The sequence below is a fragment of the Bos javanicus genome, chromosome 20 (genome assembly GCF_032452875.1).
Source record: "Bos javanicus breed banteng chromosome 20, ARS-OSU_banteng_1.0, whole genome shotgun sequence".
NCBI classification, from domain to species: Eukaryota; Metazoa; Chordata; class Mammalia; order Artiodactyla; family Bovidae; genus Bos; species Bos javanicus.
The window spans coordinates 39,878,753-39,900,220 of NC_083887.1; the positions used below are offsets into that span (position 1 = coordinate 39,878,753).

The 21,468-nt window shown below is 40.4% G+C and overlaps 1 protein-coding gene across 1 annotated transcript in view; it reads left to right on the top strand.

Annotated features, from left to right (window-relative positions):
- ADAMTS12 (ADAM metallopeptidase with thrombospondin type 1 motif 12) overlaps nt 1–21,468 on the top strand; it is a 391,363-nt gene that overhangs the window by 119,642 nt on the left and 250,253 nt on the right. Inside the window, exon 3 of the mRNA XM_061393780.1 lies at nt 20,157–20,307. Within this exon, the coding sequence (XP_061249764.1) occupies nt 20,157–20,307 (151 nt within the window). The remainder of the gene's footprint in view (nt 1–20,156; nt 20,308–21,468) is intronic.

Sequence of the window (21,468 nt, forward strand, 5' to 3'; positions counted from 1 at the left end):
TATTCTTTTGGTAGGGATTTTTAAAATGTTTTGTGCCACTTATCATTTCTCTATTATGAATTATTTGAATATAAATAGTTTCAAATGGCAAATTGAAAGAAAAGTAGACTTATTTTCTGAGTTAAAAAAAGGGTGAATTTCAGTGTTATAATCTCTTTGTTGGTGTGAAGGTTTAATTCATTGTTTATTTAAATCTGTTAGAAGTATGTCTTATTAATCTAATTATTTTTATTTTGAATGTTCTTGGAACCATCAACAAGTTGTCAAAGATGACAGGTGGAACAATAGGTTTCCTTTCCTTCCTAATAATAATGGAGAATAAGAGAGGAGCTCTCTTAGGATATGCTATTTAGACAAAATTCCAGAGAATGGAAAGTGGGACAAGTAATAACCGATATTTCATGCTGAGTGAGCCTGACCCCAGACTGTACATACAGGTGGGATATAGACAAGGAGGAAGTTGATTTGACCACAAAGCATTTTGGGACTTAGAAGTGCTGGATATGTGGAGGGCAGGGAGGATGAAGGCCTGGGGCTGAAAATAGAATGGTTGTCGGCTTCTAAGCAGAATTACTGCAGGCAGATGTCTGTCCCCTAAGCCGTAGGCTAGACTTTTCTTCTCTGCATGAATTAAGTGGTTCTCCCCAAAATGACCATTACATTCTGGCATTTAGGAAAGCCTCCAGCCACACGGATTAGGCACCTATCAGACCCCTCACTTAAACAGTCAAAAGTCCTCCATACATGCACAAAGCACTTTACCAGCTTTTCAGCACTCCCTCATAAATGTGGACGGATAAGCAAGGAGGTCAAGACATTTTAGGAAAGCTTCCAATAAGAAAGCAATAGAGCAGTGTAAACAGGAAAAATTAACTTTGGAGAAAACAGATGCAGGAAACATGAAGGAATGCAACAAACCAATAGGCAAGCCATAAAACCTATAAAGAGAGTCCTTAGAAGTATTCTAAAGTTGATTGTGCCCATAGAACAAGAAAATGATACTGTGAAAAAGAAACAGCTAGAGGCCAAGAATGAGAAAAAAAAGATTGATGCAATTTATAAGAAATCAATGGAAACGTTGGAAGATAAAGTCAAGATCATCTCCCACAATTTTAATAAAGAACACTAAGAGTTAGAAAAGATGGGAGAAAAAATAAGGAAAATGGAGGAGCAATCCAGAAGATCCAACATCCGAGAGTATTTTTCATAACTGAAGAGCTGAAAAATGCAGTAACCAGAGTGAGACAGACCCCTGAGTGTCCCATACAATGGACGAGAGAAGATTCACTCAAAGGCATATAAATTTGAAAATTTTCAAATAGCATAGGTCAAGAGATGACCCTAAACTTTTGGGGAGAGAAGAAGGGGACACCCAGAAAGAATTGATGTTTAGAAAAACTTCTGACTTTTAAAAATGGGTGCTAGAAGAAACATAAAAATGTGAGAACCAAAAAATCCGTGGCTCTAACTTAGAGGTATGATCAAGGGAAGTCCCTGCATAGCATACATAGCCCAGAGCAGAACTATGAACCTCTAGGCAGGAGCAGACTCTTGAGAGTCCCCTGGACAGCAAGGAGATTGAACCAGTCCATCCTAAAGGAAATCATTCCTGAATATTCATTGGAAGGACTGATGCTGAAGCTGAAACTCCAATACTTTGGCCACCTGATTTGAAGAACTGACTCATTTGAAAAGACCCTGATTCTGCGAAAGATTGAAGGCGGGAGGAGAAGGGGATGACAGAGGATGAGATGGTTGGATGGCATCACCGACTCAATGGACGTGAGTTTGAGAAAACTCCAGCAGTTGGTGATACACAGGGAGACGTGGCGTGCTGCAGTCCATGGGTGGCAAAGAGTCGGACACGACTGAGTGACTGAACTGCAGACAGATGGAGAGCTCCAGGGGATATGTCCAAGGAAAAACAGGAGTCCATAGAACAGTGCCTTATACATCGGGGATTTAAAAATAATGGATTATTATAACAGGAAGCCAGCACAGTAAGAAAAGTAAAACAAGCAGAAATTCCAGGGAAAACAAATGGCTGTACCTAAAGGAAATACTAGTACCTTGTGTGGCTTGGAGACCAATCTAATAGAGTAGATACTGGTCGGTGTCTTCTGGCTGAGTTTCAGGTTTGCCTTTACGTTGTTTTAGAAATGGAACTACAGTTATCTGTGTGGCTTCCCTGGTGACTCAGGGGTAAAGAACCACCTGCAGTGCAGGAGTCACGGGTTTAATTCCTGGATCGGGAAGATCCCCTGGAGAAGGAAATGGCAACCCATTCCAGTATTCTTGCCTGGAAAATCCCATGGACAGAGGAGCCTGATAGGCCATATAGTCCATGGGTCACAAAAGAGTCAGATGCTACTTAGCAACTAAATAAGTCATCTCTATTGGTTTGACAGAAGTAATGATATTGAGAAAATGGCATGGGCTTTGTGTAAGGAATCCAGTCCTCATCTATTATAGCAGGCACAGTACTTTAGATAATGCCTAAAACTGATTTTTAAAAATAACAGCATGTTATTGAGAAAACATAGACATAATTTACAGAAGAATAAGGTTAAAAAGTCAAGAATCATTACCTTTGGAGATTGGGAGAGGTAGAACAAAATATTATTGCTTTTCATAACAGGCTTTAAAAATATTCCACTTTTTAAACTTGTGTGCTTGAGGTACATTACTTTTTAAAAAAAATTATTATAAAACAACCAAAATGCATTGTATTAAACTCAACTAGTTCTAGATTACAAACAATGAAATAAAGAAACAATGAATAACTCTAAAAGATTTTGGAAGGAACAATATGGGAAATTTGAACATGGAATGAAATTAGGATTATGTACAATGATTGCTAATTCTTAGGTGAGGTCATGGACCTGTGGATATGTAGGAAGAGTACCTGCTTCTTAGGACAGGCTTGTTCATGTATTTAAAGCTGAATTGCCATCCTGTCTGCAAGTTACTTTTCAAATAGTACAGCCTATATATTTCAAAAGTGGCAGAATATTAGTATTTTTTAAATCCAAGTGCAACTGTATGGATGTTTATTTTACTGTTCTTTGAGTTTTTTGTATGTTTGAAATTCTTCGAAGTAAAACGTTGAAGGGCTTCCCTGATAGCTCGGTTGGTAAAGAATCTGCCTCCAATGCAGTGGGGGAAAAAAAAAAAGCCAACTCACTGTACTCTTAGACCAACTTTTCCCATGCAGTAACATTGAGGTATTGCCTGCAGATTTTGCAGAGAAATTGGAACTGTTTTTACAGAGGGCTGGTTTTGGTGTGGTCTGTTCATATTCCAAACAGCACTGCCATAAACTGTTTACTGGTCATCTGCACCTCAATGCTGAAATAAGGGTCAGAATGTCAGGGAAATCAAACTCTAATGAAGGAGATGTCTAGTCAACTCAGGGTGGTGTTTAAGAAAAAAAATCATTGAACTTCAGGAAGTACTGAGACATTCTGTCCTCAGTGTTGTTACTGTGTTCCCCCAATTCTGAAGCCTATTTCCTGGCCCTTCATTTAACTCCCTGGAGAAAATAGATCATTTCTTTAAGCCCTAGTAAAAGGAGTAAGTCCTTATTAGACCACATTTTTGCCTCATCAATTTCTCCCCTGAAGAATTTGATTATTGTGAAGGGAGAAAATATATATACTTTTCCCACTATTTCATTTCTCCAAAGTTGATGGCATTGATGTGCTGGGATCTCAATGTCCAATTCTGGTGTGATTTTTGGAGAGAAATTGACAAACTGTAGTACTGTTTCAAGGAGCTTAACCAGGTTGCTGAAGGATTAGCACAATAAGAAATGAAAAATGGTTGAAGGAAGTGCAAATATTTAGGCTGAAAAGAGAAGTCTTAGTGGTGCATGATAAATATTATCCAGTATACTTAAGTAAATATTATATATTTTGTTGTTGTTGTTCAGTTGCTAAGTCGTGTTCAACTCTTTGAGACCTCATGGACTGCAGCACACCAGGCTTCCCTGTCCTTCACTCTCTCCTGGAGTTTGCTCAAACTCATGTCCATTGAGTCAGTGATGTCATCCAACCATCTCATCCTCTGTCACCCTCTTCTCCTCCGGCCCTCAATCTTTCCTAGCGTCAGAGTCTTTTTGAATGAGTCAGCTCTTACCATCAGGTGGCCAAAGTATTGGAGCTTCAGCATCAGTTCTTCCAGTGAATATACAGGGTTGACTTCCTTTAGGATTGACTAGTTTGATCTCCTTGCAGTCAAACAAACTGTGGTGTTTTGAACACCACAGTTCAAAAGCATCACTTCTATGGTGCTCAGCCGCCTTTATGGTTCAACTCTCACATCTGTACCTGACTACTGGAAAAACCATAGCTTTGACAATACAGACCTTTATTGCCGAAGGTGATGTCTCTGCCTTTTAATATGCGATCTAGGTTTGTGATAGCTTTTCTTCCAAGGAGCAAGCATCTTTTATGTATAAAAGATATTAGACATATTCTGGTATAGCTCCACAAGGCAGAACTAAGATGATGAATGGAAGTTATGGCACACACACCATAAAGGAAAGAGATTTTTAATAATTAGTTTAGCAATAGTGGATGCCTTGAGAACTATCTTTCCTCATTAGAAGAACATTTATGGTGTGGATGAGTGGAAGTGAGGAAGCAATTCCAGTATCTACTGAAAAATTGACCCTTGAAGTATCTTAGGATAAGCTTCTCTGATTTCACAAGAAGCTGCTATTTTTGAATTAATGCTACATGCCAGCCACTGTAATAGGTGCTTCCTCACAACAATTCATTTATTCTTAACAGCTTTAGCAATTGGGCATTCTCCATTTCTCATAAGAATGACCTGAGACTCATTGGTCAGCCACTTTGACCAAGGTCACACAGGAAGAAAGCATAGAACTAGAATAAGAACTCAGATCCAGGTTTAACAATAAAGTCCAAGTTCTCCCCACCATATCAGTTTTTGGATCTGCAAGTTGTAATCCATTACATGAATGTGAAATCAGCTTAGTGTTTTAGAACCAGGATTTAAATTGATTAAAACAAAACAGAATGTATCAGAATGCCACCTACATAGGAAAATAGGGAAGCACTGCTTCCAGAAATTGTTGGTTATATACTGGGCTCACGATGTGAAGGGTCTTTTTAGCTGCAAGTCAAGATGAACATCTTAACTTCATGGACCCTTAACCTTCTTGACTTCTCTTTCCTAGACTCCTTCAGTGGGGTTCACTTTGGTGACCTTTTCCCATGACTAGTCTCCCATTAATGAGTTTCCTGAGGCTGCTCTAACAAATCTCTACAAATGCAGTGGTTTAAAACAACAAGTTCTGGAGGTCATGACTAATGAGTGTCCTTGTGGTCACTTTCCTTCTGGATGCTTCAGGGGAAATCTGTTTCCTTACCTTTTTCAGTTTCTAGAGGCCACCTCTGTTCCTTGGCTTGCGGCCCCTTCCTCACCTTATTACAACCTCTTGCTTCTGTCATTACCTCCCCCACTACTCATTCTGATCCTCCTGCTTCCCTCTTATAGGACTCTCCCGAATACAGTGGGTCAACAGTCTCCCTCTCTCAAGATCCTTAACTTAATTACATCTGCAAAGTCCCACACACCATGGTAAGTAACCTCCTCACAGGTGCCAGGGCTTAGGCTGTGGATGTCTTTTGGGGACTAGATTCATTCCACCACACCACACTTACATTATAAACTCTAAATGCTTAACTTTAATACTCCTCTTTCTGATCACGACCTCTTCTGCATTTGCCCTGTTTGTCATTTCCTTTGACTTGCTTTTCAGTGGCTCACAGTCTCAGCTCAGACTTCAACTGGGCTCCATTGAAGGCTGGTGGCTTCTCCCATTCTTCAGAGCGGTTTTACAGATGCCTTTCCTGCTTGCCTCAAGTTGATGTTTTTACCCTCTACCTAAAGAGGAAAAGAGGTTCCTCCTATGTATCATTTAGTGACTCTCTTTTCTTCTTGTACCATCTGTGATGGAGAATACAGCATTTCTAGTCACAAAAAGTATTAGAGAACAGTGTTTGTTTTATTGAAGGTTTCACAGGTAGAAGAGACACACAGGAGTTTACCTTGTACATTTCTTATGATGCTAGCAAAAATCCCCATTTTCCTTTTGCATGTCTTTCTCATTGACCACTGGCTGATACATCTTCTCTTGTGGGCTTTTTTTTTTTTTTTCCTTTTCAGCCTCTGCTTCTCCAGGTGCCACTTTGTCTACATCTGGATTATTTCTGGGACTCCCAACTTGTCCCTTCTCTCTTAAACACAGTTGTTTAAGACTTCCTCAGTTGCTATTTCCCTTCCTCCTACCACTTAATGTTGTCTTCAAGGATGTGAAAGTCTATTCTATTTTCATAGTAGAAGTCTATTCTTTTTTTCTAAAAAAAAAAAAAAAAGATTCTTTTCTTTTGCCCTTGGTTGAAAAGTACTAAAGTTACCCAGACCCATTCTTCTTACAGGGTAGTGGGAGATTACAAATAACTAAAATAAGTTTGTCCCACTATAGTTATGACTTTGGTGTGGCATATAAAGTGGAGACAATGAGTGTGGACTTATTCCTGCATGAAGAGCCTGTGGAAAGGCAAATCTTGCTTTAACTAATTCCATTTTAGAATACAATGAGGATATAATATTTCCTAATGCTCACATTCACATCTTAACATCTTACACTAGACCTGCTCTTTATTTTTTTCCCTTTCTCTGCTGTGGTACTTAGTGAAGTTAACATGCTATGAAATTCTCTCCTGGTTTGCCAGCTCCCATCACCAAGCCACCAGAGAAGGCATTCCCCTTTGGCCCTGAGCCATTGGTAAACATCCCTGGAATGCTCTGTTTCAGTTCAAAATCACTTTGGTGGCCATAGCAACAGTCTTGACAGGCTGCTGTGCTCTTTCTGTTGATGGGAGCTCTCCCTGATCAGGGATTATTGCCCATCAGAGATTGTCACAGTGAGAGAAGCAAGACCAGGGCTGTGTTCTCCACAGCCCAGGGAGGGCTTTGCATCCTTAGGGTAGTTTCTGACGAGAATGACGGCCTGCTGGGGCATCATGAAAAAAATAGTGCTGTGCCTCAGCCGAACCTACCCTAATGGTTTTCTGCTCCCCGTGGGAGACAGTGCTTTCACTTGTTCTCCCTAATAACATGTTTCCTGGGCTCCCAAGGTGTTAGCTGGTTTTTTTTTTTTTTCTCTCTCTCCCTTTTGGTTGGACTTATTTTCTAGAGTTAACAAACATGGATTACTGCTTAGAGAGACAAAAAAAAAAAGCAAAGACATAGAGAAATTTTGAGAAACAAAAATTGTTCTGATAGAAGATTTTTGGGAGAAAGAGAAGAAGTCAGAAATGACCTTAGGAGACTTGGCGCCACCATGGAGGAGTACCATCGCCCCTGCGACAAGGTTGGCTTCAATGCCGATGAAGCCCACAATATTGTTAAAGAGTGTATAGATGGGGTCTTGGGAGGTGAAGATTATAATCAGAACAATATCAACCAATGGACTGCAAGCATAGTGGAACAATCCCTAGCACATCTGGTTAGATTGGGAAAAGCTTATAAGTATATTGTGACCTGCGTAGTGGTCCAGAGGAGTCCATATGGCTTTCACACAGCCAGCTCATGTTTTTGGGACACCACATCTGATGGAACCTGCACTGTAAGATGGGAGAACAGAACCATGAACTGTATCGGTTGTCAGTGTATCCTTTCTAAAAAGAGTAACAGTTACTTATTCATATGCTAGATGACAAGTGTGCAATATGCTTCAAAACTATCAACAAAAACAGAATAGTGCAAGCAAGCAGTCCGTAGGAAGTTGGCAGATTTTCTCATCTTCCATACAGAATCATTTAAATAGGGAAAACTTAATGTTAGCAAAAAACAAATATAGAAATATGGCATGACATGAAAACACACTCTTAAATTTACACCAGCTTTTCACTAACAGTATGTACATAAGGAGATAGGGAAATCCATGAAGATAATTAAATTTTCTTTCAGCTAGAAAAGTTAACAGGGATAAATATATGAACAAAAATGCTGCAAGGATAACTGTGGAGAAAATGATAAAAATCAGTTAATGCTTAGTTTTTTATTTCTCCTCAGTTGTATGTATGATTTAGTGGAAAGTAATCCCATCCTTTTTTTTTTTCCATCAACTAGTAGCAACTGTTATTATTAACTTGTTTACCTTTTCTGAGAATAGCTTAATCACTTTTTAAAATTTAAAATTCTTAGATTTACATCTGAGGGCGAATTGAATTGGGTAACCTGAATTCCCTAGGTAAAGAAAATTAGCAAAATAAAATAAAATTAAAAAAAATTAGTTACAGCATATGATGAAAGTATAAGACTCCAACAGCTGCCTTACAACTCATTCATTCCAGATAGAAGACACATTTATTGAATGTCTATTATGAGCTATTTTTCTGCTAATCGTAGTTATCAATATGCTGTTCAAACTTTCTTTTGGTACCTAGTCAGTTGGACAACATTTATGTCTGGGAAAGAGAAAAAAATGTTGTTTTACAAGAGAGGAAAAGAGTAAATCTGGTTATCCAAGTAGGAATAAGCAAATGAAAAGCAATTTACTGACAGAGAATCATTGATGTAATTTTAAGAATGGGTCCTAGCCAGCAAAAAACTGCATAAAATATGCAACTCTTAGTTAAAGGCCTTGTTATCAGTCTAATACACAAGTAGTAAATTCCATCATTGCTTTAGTTACAATCATCTGTAAATAATTTTAAGTACTTATGAGGGGTTCAAATTGAGTAAAGTGTAAAAGTATAAATCATTAGCAGGTTATTGAATATCTCAGGACTTATGAAATGTAGTTAAATTTGTGAAAGAAATAACTGATAAAAAATTAGGGTACACAGCTGGCCACCAAATGCAAAGTCAATCTGCTATTGAACCTTGAAAACAAAACCAATTTTGCATATTACCACTAATACATGTAGGGAGTGGAACCATGAGTCACTGAATTCCAGGGGGAAAGGAACGCACAGTGTTGACAATGTTAAGAGAGTATTCCTGTAGGCATGCTCTGTGCATGCTTGATATTTTGCCGAGTAACAAGAATTGTTCAGTGTTGAAGAAGATGATTAAGAAAATACAAGGATAGAGTTTAATGCAGTGATCTACACTTTGGCACATTAAAATTTTCAGTGATTACCTTTATGTTAGTTTACACTGCTGGCTTTGGTGCCCTTGAAGATTTTAATAAGTGACCAAAATATATCTGTGCAGTTAAGGCTCGCTTTTGACTATTGTTATTGAAGCCTGATTTTAAGAGAATAATAATCAAAAATACCTTGTGAACTTGCTGTCTGCTCTGTTTCTAGTTAAAATGTAATAAAGATTATCTTCCTGCACTGTAAAAAAAAAAAAAAAAGAAAAGAAAAGAAATGACCTTAGGTGTCTGATGGGGCTAGAAAGACCATTTTGTGAAACTGTCAAACTGCCTGTCCCTGCATACAGCGTGACAGAGAAGTTCTGATGAGTTTTTGGTTGCTACAGGCTCTTAGACGATCATGCTGATTCTGATGGCTTATCTGGGAACACATGGTTTGAGATGTGATAAAAATTCCCTTTTTAATTTTTGAGAATAGTAGGTTTGGTGGGGTTCATCAGGATTTGTGTCAGGCCAGCTTATTTCAGTCTGCATATTTTCTCCTGTGAAATGATTTCACATTTATTTCACATTTCAAATCCAAAACATTTATTCACCCATTTCCTAGAATGATTTAAACTTTTTTATTTTTTGCATCTTTAAAGTGTCCTGGTCTGCCAAAATGTTACGGGCCTTCCCTGCAAACTTCAGGGAATATTCTTCATAAACTGCAATCAACAATCATTATTGCTGAAACTTCTTTTAATTGAGATGAACTGTTTGATTAGAGTCATTATGAGTATTTCATCATATTCATAGTATTATGCCTATTTGTTGGTGGGAGAAGTTAAAAAGCAATCAAGCACCACCTAAGGGGAAAATGTAGTGTTTTCCAAAGTATAGTACACAGATTATCTGTCAGCAACCTCAAGGTGCTTGCTAAAATGTGGATTCCTGGGTATCACATTAAACTTACTAACTAGAATGTCTGGACAAGGCTTCCCAGTGTATGTGTTTTTAATAAGCTTTCCATGTGGTTCTTCTGCACACTAGAATTGGAAATAAGTGGATCATCTGATGCCTCATTCTCTTTGGTAGTTACATTTTAAATTTCTAAAAATCCACTTAATTGGGCTGAGTGGCTGTCCTACCTATCTATCTATCTTCCATAAGAAAAATATTGAATCTGTGGAGAGAGCTCTTGGGAACTATAATTGAATAAATGCACTCAGTTCCAAGTACTGTCAAGTAAGAAATGAGAAAACTAGTTACTAGGCAACTTTTCTGCTCTTATGTAAGCCGAAGGTTTTCTTCTGAAACTCAAAACTGGGACAACCATGAAACAAGCATGTTAACCATGCCTGCCAGATAGCAGACTGAATGTACGTGAATTTGAGCAAATTCTGGGAGACAGTGAAAGACAGGGAAGTCTGGCATGCTGCTGTCCATGGGATTGCAAAGAGCTGGATATGACTTACCAACTGAACAACAAGGTATGGAAATGATTGATTGAATCACAGGGAGGAGTCCAAGCACATCACTTTGAAGGAATCCATGAAGACAGCAAGGCCTTATAAGAATTACCTTATTCTGTTCTTGTCAAAATTCTTTAGCAAAGAATATGTTGTCAACCTCATTTTATAGATGAGGAGAGCGAGGCTCAGAGAGACTAAATGACTTGTGTAAAGCTACCTTGCTTAATCGTGCTGGAGTTGAGGGTTGAACTCAGCCCTGTCGCCAGACTTTTCTGCTAGGGGAACACAAATTCTGCTGTAGATTATTCTGTTTCCAGTAGGAGAAGGGGGAAGGTCGGATCTGGCACCCACTGTTGACCTAGAGACTTTATTAGGTATATACTATGTGCTGACACTCATGCTAAGTTTATTGAAGATTTCAGCCTTGGTTCATTTGAAGAAATCCAAGCTTTGGAATTGGGCTTGATTATTCCTAAGACATGCTCTGAAAACCAGCCTCCCAGGCTGAGAGGTGTGTGAAGTTTGAGAAGTCTCCCACCATCGCTTCCAGCTCTAAGACTAGCAAACAGCAAGAAAGAGAAATCTATCAATTCTGTCTCCTCTCAAAATTTCCAGGCAGCTCAATTTACATCCAGGCACCACTGATTCTCCCCTAATTAATGTAATTATTATGAAGAACTGGCTCACACGATTATGGAGGCTGAGAAATTGCACAATCTGTCATCTGCAAGCTGGAGAACCAGGACAGCTATGGTGTAATTTGGTCCATGGCTGAAGGCCTGACAACCAAGACAGCTGAGGTGTCAGCTCCAGTCTGAGGGCCAGAGATGATCTGACCCTGAAGAAATTGAATGATACCCACCCACATTGGGAACAGCAGTCTACTGAGTCCACTGATTTATATGCTAATGACATCTGGAAACACCCTCACAGACAGACCCAAGAAATAATGTGTAACCTGGGCACCTCGTAGTGTGTTACAGTAACATAAACCATCACATCAGGCATCTGGGATGAGTTTTCCTTATACTATCATAATAGCTAATAACTCACATTTATTAGGTACATGCTGTGTGCTGACAGTTGTGCAAGCACTTTATACTAACTCATTTAATACACATGACACCTTTTAATAAGCTAATTAGCAAGTTACTACCACTATTTATATTTTTCACATGAGAAAACTGAAGCCAAGAGAACTTGCAGCTAAGAGATGAAACAAAAGGCTGAACATGAGAATAATTGCTTTCAGTCATTCCTTTATATTCATCTTCACTGTGGATGATGCTATGATAAAGTGAGCTACTTGTAAAGTAAAAAAATAAATAAAAAGTGGAAAAAAATTAAACAAAAAAAATAAAATGAGCTACTGTACCTTTATGGCTACCTACCATATGTATGTCAACTCTTCTGCTAGGCATTTTATAGAAAATGTCTGTAATAGTTACAACTGTGCTAATTAAGATAGATTTTGCCCCATTTTACAGATGAGAAAACAGAGGCTCTATGTATTAACTAATTTGACCATGCATGCTGTGCATGCTAAGTCCCTTCAGTCATGTCTGACTCTGTGACCCTATGGACTGTAGCCCAACAGGGATTCTCTGTCCATGGGATTCTCCAGGCAAGAATACTGGAGTGGGTTGCCATGCCCTTCTCCAGGGGATCTTCCTGCGTCTCTTATGTCTCCTGCATTGTCAGGCAGGTTCTTTACCACTAGTGCCATGTGGGAAGCCCAACTTGACCATAGCTTGTGCTTTCAATTAAACCCTGTCATAACTTTTTGATTGTATATATTTTTTGAACCCATCTCAACAATTTTTCAATGAAGGGATATTTTTTCTACTACTTAGCCTCTGAACTGACAGCCAGTGATTGGTATATGATCTTGTGTGTATTAGGGTTTAGACAAGTTCCTCTTATGAGCATCAGAGAGGTATGAGGACACGTAGGTTGATATTCTAGGGCTCTCATGGGAACAGCTCCTTCTAGAAGTAGAGCTGGGGTTTTGATGCTGTCTGATCATAAGCCCAGTCCCAGGCTTTTCCTGGTACTTTCATATCCCTTCTGATCTGGCCTCACGATGATGGTAGCCCTTTCACACAGCCCTTGTCCTGCCAAATTGTTCCTGATGATTCATTTTAATCTTGGTAAGTGTTGCATTTTTTATACCTGGTTGCCCTTTTCAATTCTCTGAAGTCTGTGTGCATTACACTGGTGTTTCTAAGCCGGCTCCTGATTGACTTGATTACAGAAAACAAACTGTGATCAGTGAAATGTCACATATTTGTAGCCTGTTTTTAAAACAAGTCTTCAGATTTGCCCTTGATTCTAGCACCTGTCACTGTGTGGTATAAACGTGTATGGATCCCTTTCTTCACTAGTCAGCCACGGTCTAGATATATGCTGTTCAGAATCCATGGACAGAGGAGCCTGGCAGGCTACAGTCCATACGGTCAGAGTCGGCTATGATTGAGCAACTAACACACACACATATACACACACACACGTACACACACACATATGGTAGCTATTAATCACCTAGGGCTATTTAAAGATAATAGAGTTTAATGAAGTTAAGAATTCAGTTCCACTGTTACATTAGCCACAGATCAAGTGCTCAGCAGACACATGAGGCTAGTGGCTATCAGCAATGCAGATGCATTTGTCATGTCATGGTAAAAGGACTAGTTTTAAACTAGATTCTGATGAGTAAAGGGGGAATGTTATAATCTCTAAGGTAATAACTAAGAGAAACTGCATACATAGGTAATAGTATTTAAAAGAGAGTGATAATTGATTAATTCAGAAAAGGCCAAAAAACATAGCTAAAGAAACATAAGAACATATGGGACAAACAGAAAACAATACAGTGGTCTATTTAAACCCAATAATGTTAGTAATTTTATCAGATGTAAATAGGATACATTCTCCAATGGAAAGACAAAGAAACCAAAACGCAAATACATTCTTTGGAGTATAGAAAGGTTAAAAAAAAATAAAAATCTTTAAAAACAAACAAACAAACAAAGCAGATGTAGAACATTTCTGTCATCGCAGGAAGTTCTATTTGACAGCATTGTTCTAGGAGGTAGGGGCCAGATCTGATTGTTAGCGATACCTGCCTGGCATATGGGTGACTAACAGGTGGATGAACCAGATACATGTTTCTGGCCTGAGCTTTATCTAAGGCTGCTAAGACTAATATGTAGAATCTGTGAATCAATGACATTACCAGTTACACTCCCTTTTGGCTCCATGGGGGCCTGTCAGGGAGCTCTTGGCGTCACGGCAGGTGGGAGAGGTTATTCCTGGACTAATCTTCCCAGTGGTCTCAGCTCTGTGTTTTGTGGCTTCTGTCATCCCCTGACTTCTGACTTAAGGTCCTGGCTATGCATTAAATGATAGAAAGTTGTTCTTTCTCTTACAACCCAGCAACGGAAAAGTTAAAAGTTAATAATTCTGGCAGGTTGTCATGGCTTTAGGGCTGGGCCGGGTTTATTGGAGGTTGTAGAAGTTCAGTCTGTCTGTGCCCTCTCAAAGCATTTACCTTCAGTGGCCTTTGTCTCTCCTGGACCACAGCACTGGAATCTGTAGCACTTAGGGAGACACATCCCCCACCTTCTGCAAGGATGCTGTGTTTGGTCGAGAAGGGACTGTGATACGGGAAAGGGCTGGCCTCTAGGCCCAGAGGTCATGGGCCAACCTCTTGGGACATGTGAGCACTGTACCCTTTTTTGACACAAAAATTCTAGGTCTTTGCTGTTCTCCTTTCTGCTATTTTATGGATGTCAGTCTTGTCTTCCTGGCTAGGTTGTAAACCTCAAGGGCAGGGGTCACTGCCCCTCTTAGACATCTTAGCCCTGGGCTGGACATGTGACAGATGCAGATTGATCATCAAGAAGGGTGATTTGGGGGGGGTCTTATTTTATCTTCTTTCCTGTGTATATAGTAGGCCACAGGTGATATCTTTCCCAGTGATCTATGTACTATAATTGAGTGTCTTGGATACATCTTTATCCCAAATCAATTTTTTTCTGTTCTTGATTTCAGAATATGTTCATGTTATTGTCTTTATCACCACGGGAAGAAACAAACTGATCTGGTAACTTCTGACATTTTCAAATGAACAGGAATTTCTTTCCAGGACAGGCTAATGAGTTAGTGACAATGCTCCATCGCACACCTCTAGGGGGCTCCACTCACAGTTTTATCTATGTGAATATCACCCCCTTGACTTGTGCAACACAGGGCCCTGAGTGTTGAGTGTTGGAACTGGTTTGATAAGTTTCCCCATGTCTTTTACAATACCATTGTTTTTATTCTTCAGCCTGCTGTTTTTACCTGTGGTAAAAGCTGAAGGCATGACAGCCTAGACCAGGTGACTCTTCAAGGCCTCATGGCTTTGCAATTCTAGAACAGTCTATTCACAAATTTCTTGTAAGACATTGCCAGTTTCCCACTGGACCCAAAATCATTGCACTAACTGAAGTATAACATCAAGTACATCCAGATGACTAATACTTTGATAGGAGTTGAGGAGAAGGAGGAGCTGTTATAGACAACTATTCTCAGTGGAAGACTAGGAAAAATAAATTGGTCCTAAAGATTCTGAAGGTCCTACCCCTGTTCCTCCTTAGCAGAGAGCAGTAGAGGTTCAATGCCAGATGATTCTCACCAAGGTAGCTCAGCCCTTTGTCTCATCCCCACCGTCTGGGGCTGAGGAGGAAGCAGTAGGAAGAGTCTGATTTAATGGGTCTCAAGACATCTCTGGAGAAGGCAATGGCACCCCACTCCAGTACTCTTGTCTGGAAAATCCCATGGATGGAGGAGCCTGGTAGGCTGCAGTCCATTCGGTCGCTAAGAGTCAGACATGACTGAGGGACTTCACTTTCACTTTTCACTTTCCTGCATTGGAGAAGGAAATGGCAACCCACTCCAGTGTTCTTGCCTGGAGAATCCCAGGGACGGGGGAGCCTGGTGGGCTGCTGTCTATGGGGTCGCACAGAGTTGGACACGACTGAAGTGACTTAGCAGTAGCAGTAGCAAGACATCTCCTTGCCTTAAATTTCTTTCACCAGCCAGTCTCTAACATTTGAAATGAACTAGTAGACATTATTAGGGCTTCCCAGGTGGCATTAGTGGTAAAGAACCCACCTGCCAATGAAGGAGACATGAGAGACATAGGTTTGATCCTTGAATGGGGAAGATCCCCTGGAGGAGAGCCTGGGAACCCACTCCAGTATTCTTGCCTGGAGAATCCCATGGACAGAGAAGCCTGTTGGGCTACAGTCCAGGGGGTCACAAAGAGTCGGACATGACAAGTGACTTAGCAGTCATGGAGTAGACATTACTTTTTGTATCAAGTGACCCTTCCTGTAAAGAATTAAGGAAAGATTTAAAATGAATGTATTAGTGTTAGAAATTAGAATAAGGTTACCCCTGGGGGTGATATTGAGTGAGAAGCGAAGCACGTAGTTTCTTGCTACTGGAAAGCTTCTCTTCCTGAATTTAGGTGTTTCTTCTGTGAAAGTTTTATGGGACTTTGCAGTTATAACTTGTATATTTTTCTGCAGGTTTATAGTGCTTTGAAATAAAATTTATTTAGAATAATTCTTATAAGAGAGCCTCAGGAAGCATTCTCAGGTATTTATAACTTAGAACAATGAGGTGAGTTTATTTCCAAAAGACACTGAGCGGCATGCTGGGATGCTGAGAGGAGAAAGAGATGACGGAGGTGAAAGGGCAAACTTGTGTTCTTTGGGCTTCTGCCAGGGGTTCATCCTGCCCTGGTTCTTTCAGGAATCTGAGAATTCCCCAGAGAACTGGATAGTTTTTCTTTAGGTCCATTCTCGGTCTTCTTCAAAGATATGAGAAGTGACACATACACACTGATATATTTAACATGGATAACCAACAAGAACCTAACTATTTAGCACAGGAAACTGCTTAATGTTATCTGGCAGCCTGGATGGGAGAGGAGTTTGGGGGAGAATTTTTTGTTTGTTTAGTCACTAAGTTGTGTCCAACTCTTTTGTGACCCCATAAATGTAGCCCATCAGGATCTGTCCTGGGATCTGTCCATCAGGATCCCAATCCCTCTGTCTATGGGATTCTCCAGGCAAAAATACTGGAGTGGGTTGCATTTCCTCCTCCAGGGAATCTTCTGGACCCACGTCTCCTGCATTGGTGGGCAGATTCTTTACCATCTGAGCCACCTGGGAAGACCTTGGGGGAGAACAGATACATGTATGGCTGAGTCCCTTTGCTGTCCACCTGAAACTATCACGACATTGTTAATCAGCTCTACTGCAATATAAAATAAAAAGGTTTTGAAAAAAGATGCAAGAGGTAAGCAGTATATAAAGGAGAGTGGAATGTAGAGCGCCTTCTCTGATTCAGACCCAGAGCTGGCAACAGAAGAAGGTGGCCCTCTTGGGCAGTTAGCTTCAGGGAGAGCATGGAGCCAGTCCTTACTTCTATTGGAATGCAAAGGGTGTATGATTTTCCAGCATGACCCAGCTCTGGTTAGACAAGAAGAGACCAGTGAACTGTGGCCCCTTGGGTACCAGGTGTACAAAGCTCTGTGTTTATATGTTGCAGGAGAAGGAGATGCAGAGCTCAGCTGGGAAATCTTCTCACCTCACCCTCTTGGAACCAGCAGCATCTCTTCATCTCCTCTCCTGTCCATCCTCTCTCTGCAATACACATGGGGTCCTGAGGCCAGCACCCCCACTTCCTATGAGCAGATGTCCTGCCTCCCCTCCAGCTGATGAGTCACTCAGCTTTCCTTGGGCTCCGTCCAGCTTCTGAGAAGTATTTAGGATGGAGAGGTAGCTGATTTCCAGGTGCCTGCTGGCAAAACTGGCCTTGTGTAAAAATGCAAATGGAGGAAGCAGTTAAGAAAATGCTCATTTGACTTTTGGGCACCCTCATTCGTGTTGCCCATAAAACAGTTATTGTGTTCTCAACTGGAGTCCCATGTGTTTCTTCTGCACCACCTGGGTCCAAAATTTGAGGCTGGAGAAATACCAGTTCATCCTTCTTGTTGGTGTTACTTTTTTTTTTCTTCAAAGACTTTAGTGTTAGACTGATGGAAGTTGCACAAAGGGACTGCACACCAGCGGTGCCTGAGGAGTCCTTGCCTTCATTTAAGTTCCGTGGAACAAATGAGCTCCATTCGCAAGAGGTCCACTGTCTGTTTATGTCCCTGGTCTTTGTCTCAGAGTAGAAATAAAACTGACTCTCAGCCCTACATGAGTCTGTTTCTAGCTACTTTACAGTCTGGACCTTGTCAATGCTTCTTGTCCCGGAGGTTTTTTTTTTTCTCAAAGAAAGATGCTGAGAAAAAAAACCGGTCAGCAAATGTGAGCAAATTTGAAGTCAGATGTCAGCTATTGGTGTCGATAGCTAAAATATTATCACTGCATTTGTAAAGCTGTTTCCATGGCACTTTGATAAGCCTCAGTCCATTTGCTCCTCCTGACAGCCCTGTGAGGTGGTAGGCATTATCTACATTTTACAGGTTGAATGACCTATTCAAGGTCACACAGCTATTCTTATGACTTTCAGTAATTTTTTTTTCTATTCTCTTTATTATCGAAGATACTTAAAAGTCAGTAATCAAAATAAGAAGGTGTGAGGTGTATATTCAGATCTGGTTATATTACTATATGAAGAGTCGACTCATTGGAAAAGTCCCTGATGCTGGGAAAGGTTGAGGGGAGGAGGAGAAGGGGGTGATGGAGGATGAGATGGTTGGATGGCATCACTGACTCGGTGGACATGAGTTTGAGTAAAGTCTGCAAGATAGTGAAGGACAGGCGAGCCTGGTGTGCTGCAGTCCATGGGGTCACAAAGAGTCAGACACGATATAGTGACTGAACAGCAGCAACAGTGTGGCACCGTTTTGGAAAGACCCCAGAGTCAAAGCCTGTTCAACAGAGAGCATTTCCCTTCATGGAGCCCCTTTTGCTTCCTAGCCTGGGGTGAGGGCAGGGGGTGTACTCGGCTCATCTTCAGACTCACCTACGGAGCAGAGCAGCCCTGGCTTGCTGAGATGTGACGAGTGACCTTGAACTTTGGGACCTGTTCACAGTTTTCCTAACCTCAAACTTTCCAAGTTTATTTTTGTAAACAATATTCACTAAACTGTTATATTGACTCTAGAGACCCTAAGACAATGAAAAGACATGAAACCTGACATCTGGAAAGAGTCTAATAACAAATAAGACTGTGGGCCACACCCTTTTCTAGGAGCTTTGCATATATTAACTCATTTAAGCTTCACAACATCCCTTGGTTATCCTCATTTTTCAGCTGAGAAAGCTCAAACTGAGTAAGTCATTTGTCCCACATCACAGAGCTAAAAACTGGAGGAGCTGGAATGTGAACACAGGCTAATTCCAAAGTCTGAGCTCTTGGTCACTCCAGTGTGATGCTGCAAACAGGGTGTCTGGGGCAAGCCATCTTTTTCATCAACATAGAATTTAGATCCTAAGAGTTAAGTCTGTCATAGGTCACTGGCAAAGCAGCTTCTAAATAACTTAAATGGGCACTCAGAATCTTTCACAAAGAGAAGACAGAGTTGTCGGCTATACCATCCTTCTAGACCTGACCCCCAGAAAGAGTTACTCGTTGCCCATCATTTCCCGACTTATTGCTAATTCCCCTATCTGTGAGATGAGAGTGTCTGCTTTAGACTCCTGGAAACTCAAGTCTCAGATCAGTATTGTATTTCTTTGTTTCCTTGAGAGTAGAATGGCATTAAACACTTCAAGCCAAACCACCATGGGCTTTCCTGGTGGTCCAGTGGTTGAGAATCTACCTGCCAGTGCTGGGGACATGAGTTAGCTCCCTGGTCTGGGAAGATTCCACATGCCATGGGGCAACTAATCTTGTGCACCACAGCTATTGAGCCTGAGCCCTAGAGACCATACTCCACAACTACTGAAGCCCTTACACTCTAGAGCCTATGCTCTGCAACAAGAGAAGCCACAGCAATGAGAAGCCTGCATACTGCAATTAGAAAGTAGCCTCTGCTCATCCTGACTAGAGAGGGCTGGCACACAGCAGTGAAGACTTAGTGCAGTCAAAACGAAATAAACAAGATGAAACCACATGTGAGCATGTAGCTGAGCTACCCACATACAGATAAATGTTTCCCAAAAACGTCCATGAACTGTGATCCACAAGTCCTATAACAGGGCACCCAGGAAGCCCTGTTCCTAATTTGAGATTAACCAGCAATGGGTTTGAGGGATAGAGGCAATCCACAAACCTGAAAAATTGTTTGCTACTTTTGCATTTGTGTGTATATGTACACTTTTTTTTCATCAGTGCCTCAAAGAGCTCATGACCCCCAAGCATTTAATAACTATGACTATGAAGACATTTCACTGAATTATTTACATGTCACTCTTCTGGGAGACCAAATGGCAGACTATGAAAGTCTTTTGAGTTTCAGAGGTCATCCTAATCTATATAATTTTCACTTTATGAATTTTCTTTGTCCAGATAAAGAATGGATTCAAATAAAACCTTTGTCTTGCATGTATTTACAGACTGGATTTTTCCATCTACCACATGGAGACTTTTTCATTGAGCCTGTCAAAAACCATCCACTGGCTGAGGGAGAGTACCACCCACACGTCGTATACAGGAGGCAGAGGCGAGGCGTCCCAGAGATGAAGGAGCCAACCTGTGGATTAAAGGGTATTGTACTTAATCTCCTCACTGGATGGGGGAGTTTGTTTTGCTCTATTTTTTTTTATGAGACCTGTTATTATTCAAATCTGTTTTCTCTTCCCCACTCTGTGGCCAGAAAATATGTACTGTTATACATTTCACTTCTCTGTACTCAAGTCTGTATTCCTAACAGGAAAAGGGAAAGGAATCTCCTACATCCTTGCCACATTGGTTGATGATATTTATATGGGATTAGTAATGCTGAATTTTTTTAAGTCTTTTTAATTCCTTAGAGGAAGATAGTTTAGAGACAGTGCTTTTCAGTATCAGAAATGTTATAATACATTAATGTGGAATATTACTAGACAGCTAAATATTTGATGATGCTGATAATGATATGTGAAGAGAAACTGAAAAAATACCAACATGTTATCAGATGATAAATTCAGCTAAGGTTCTTTAGGCTGAGGTCTTCCTTGAATATAAATCTTGTTCCATCAACTATTTGCACAGCTTCATTAGTGTAGGAACTCCCTCCCCAAACAGTATGTAACATAGTATAGATGCAAAGTAGAAATTCAGTAAATCATTAAAATGAAATGAAGAGTGACTTGTAGCCACATAGATGAATCTAGAGTGCATCCAGTCCACATAACACTGATAAAAAGAAAAATGTGAGGCTTATAGATGTGGAGGAGGTGTCAGTTCTTTGTGACTATCTCTTTCCTAAGACAGTAAGTGAAATGCAGTATTTACGTGACAGCTAGCGACTGCAGAATAAGTTAATGTGCCGGCAATTATTTTTAAAGTATACTTGACATTTGGAATTTTAAAATCTTGGCATATTGGAATGTGCTGGTCTCTCTGAGCCAGGTAATTGCAGTGTTCCTGTACCGTGTTACACTGGAATTCACTGACACTAGCCATGTCATTAACCCACATTAAGGTATACCTTGTGCTTAGGGAGATCGGTGCTGCCAGATGGAATTACTGTGATTATATCGAGAAAGATCACCTTTCCTTGTGGAAAACATTCTATCTTTGTAATGTTCAAAGCAGGAACACCCCTGGTATTGAATAAAAAGATGGAGTTTAAAAGTACTCTAGGACTTCAGGAGAGAAAGTGAATCATTTCCCCTAAAATGTGTCCCTTCATTTACGTTTATTTCCCGAATAGAAAGGTACTCG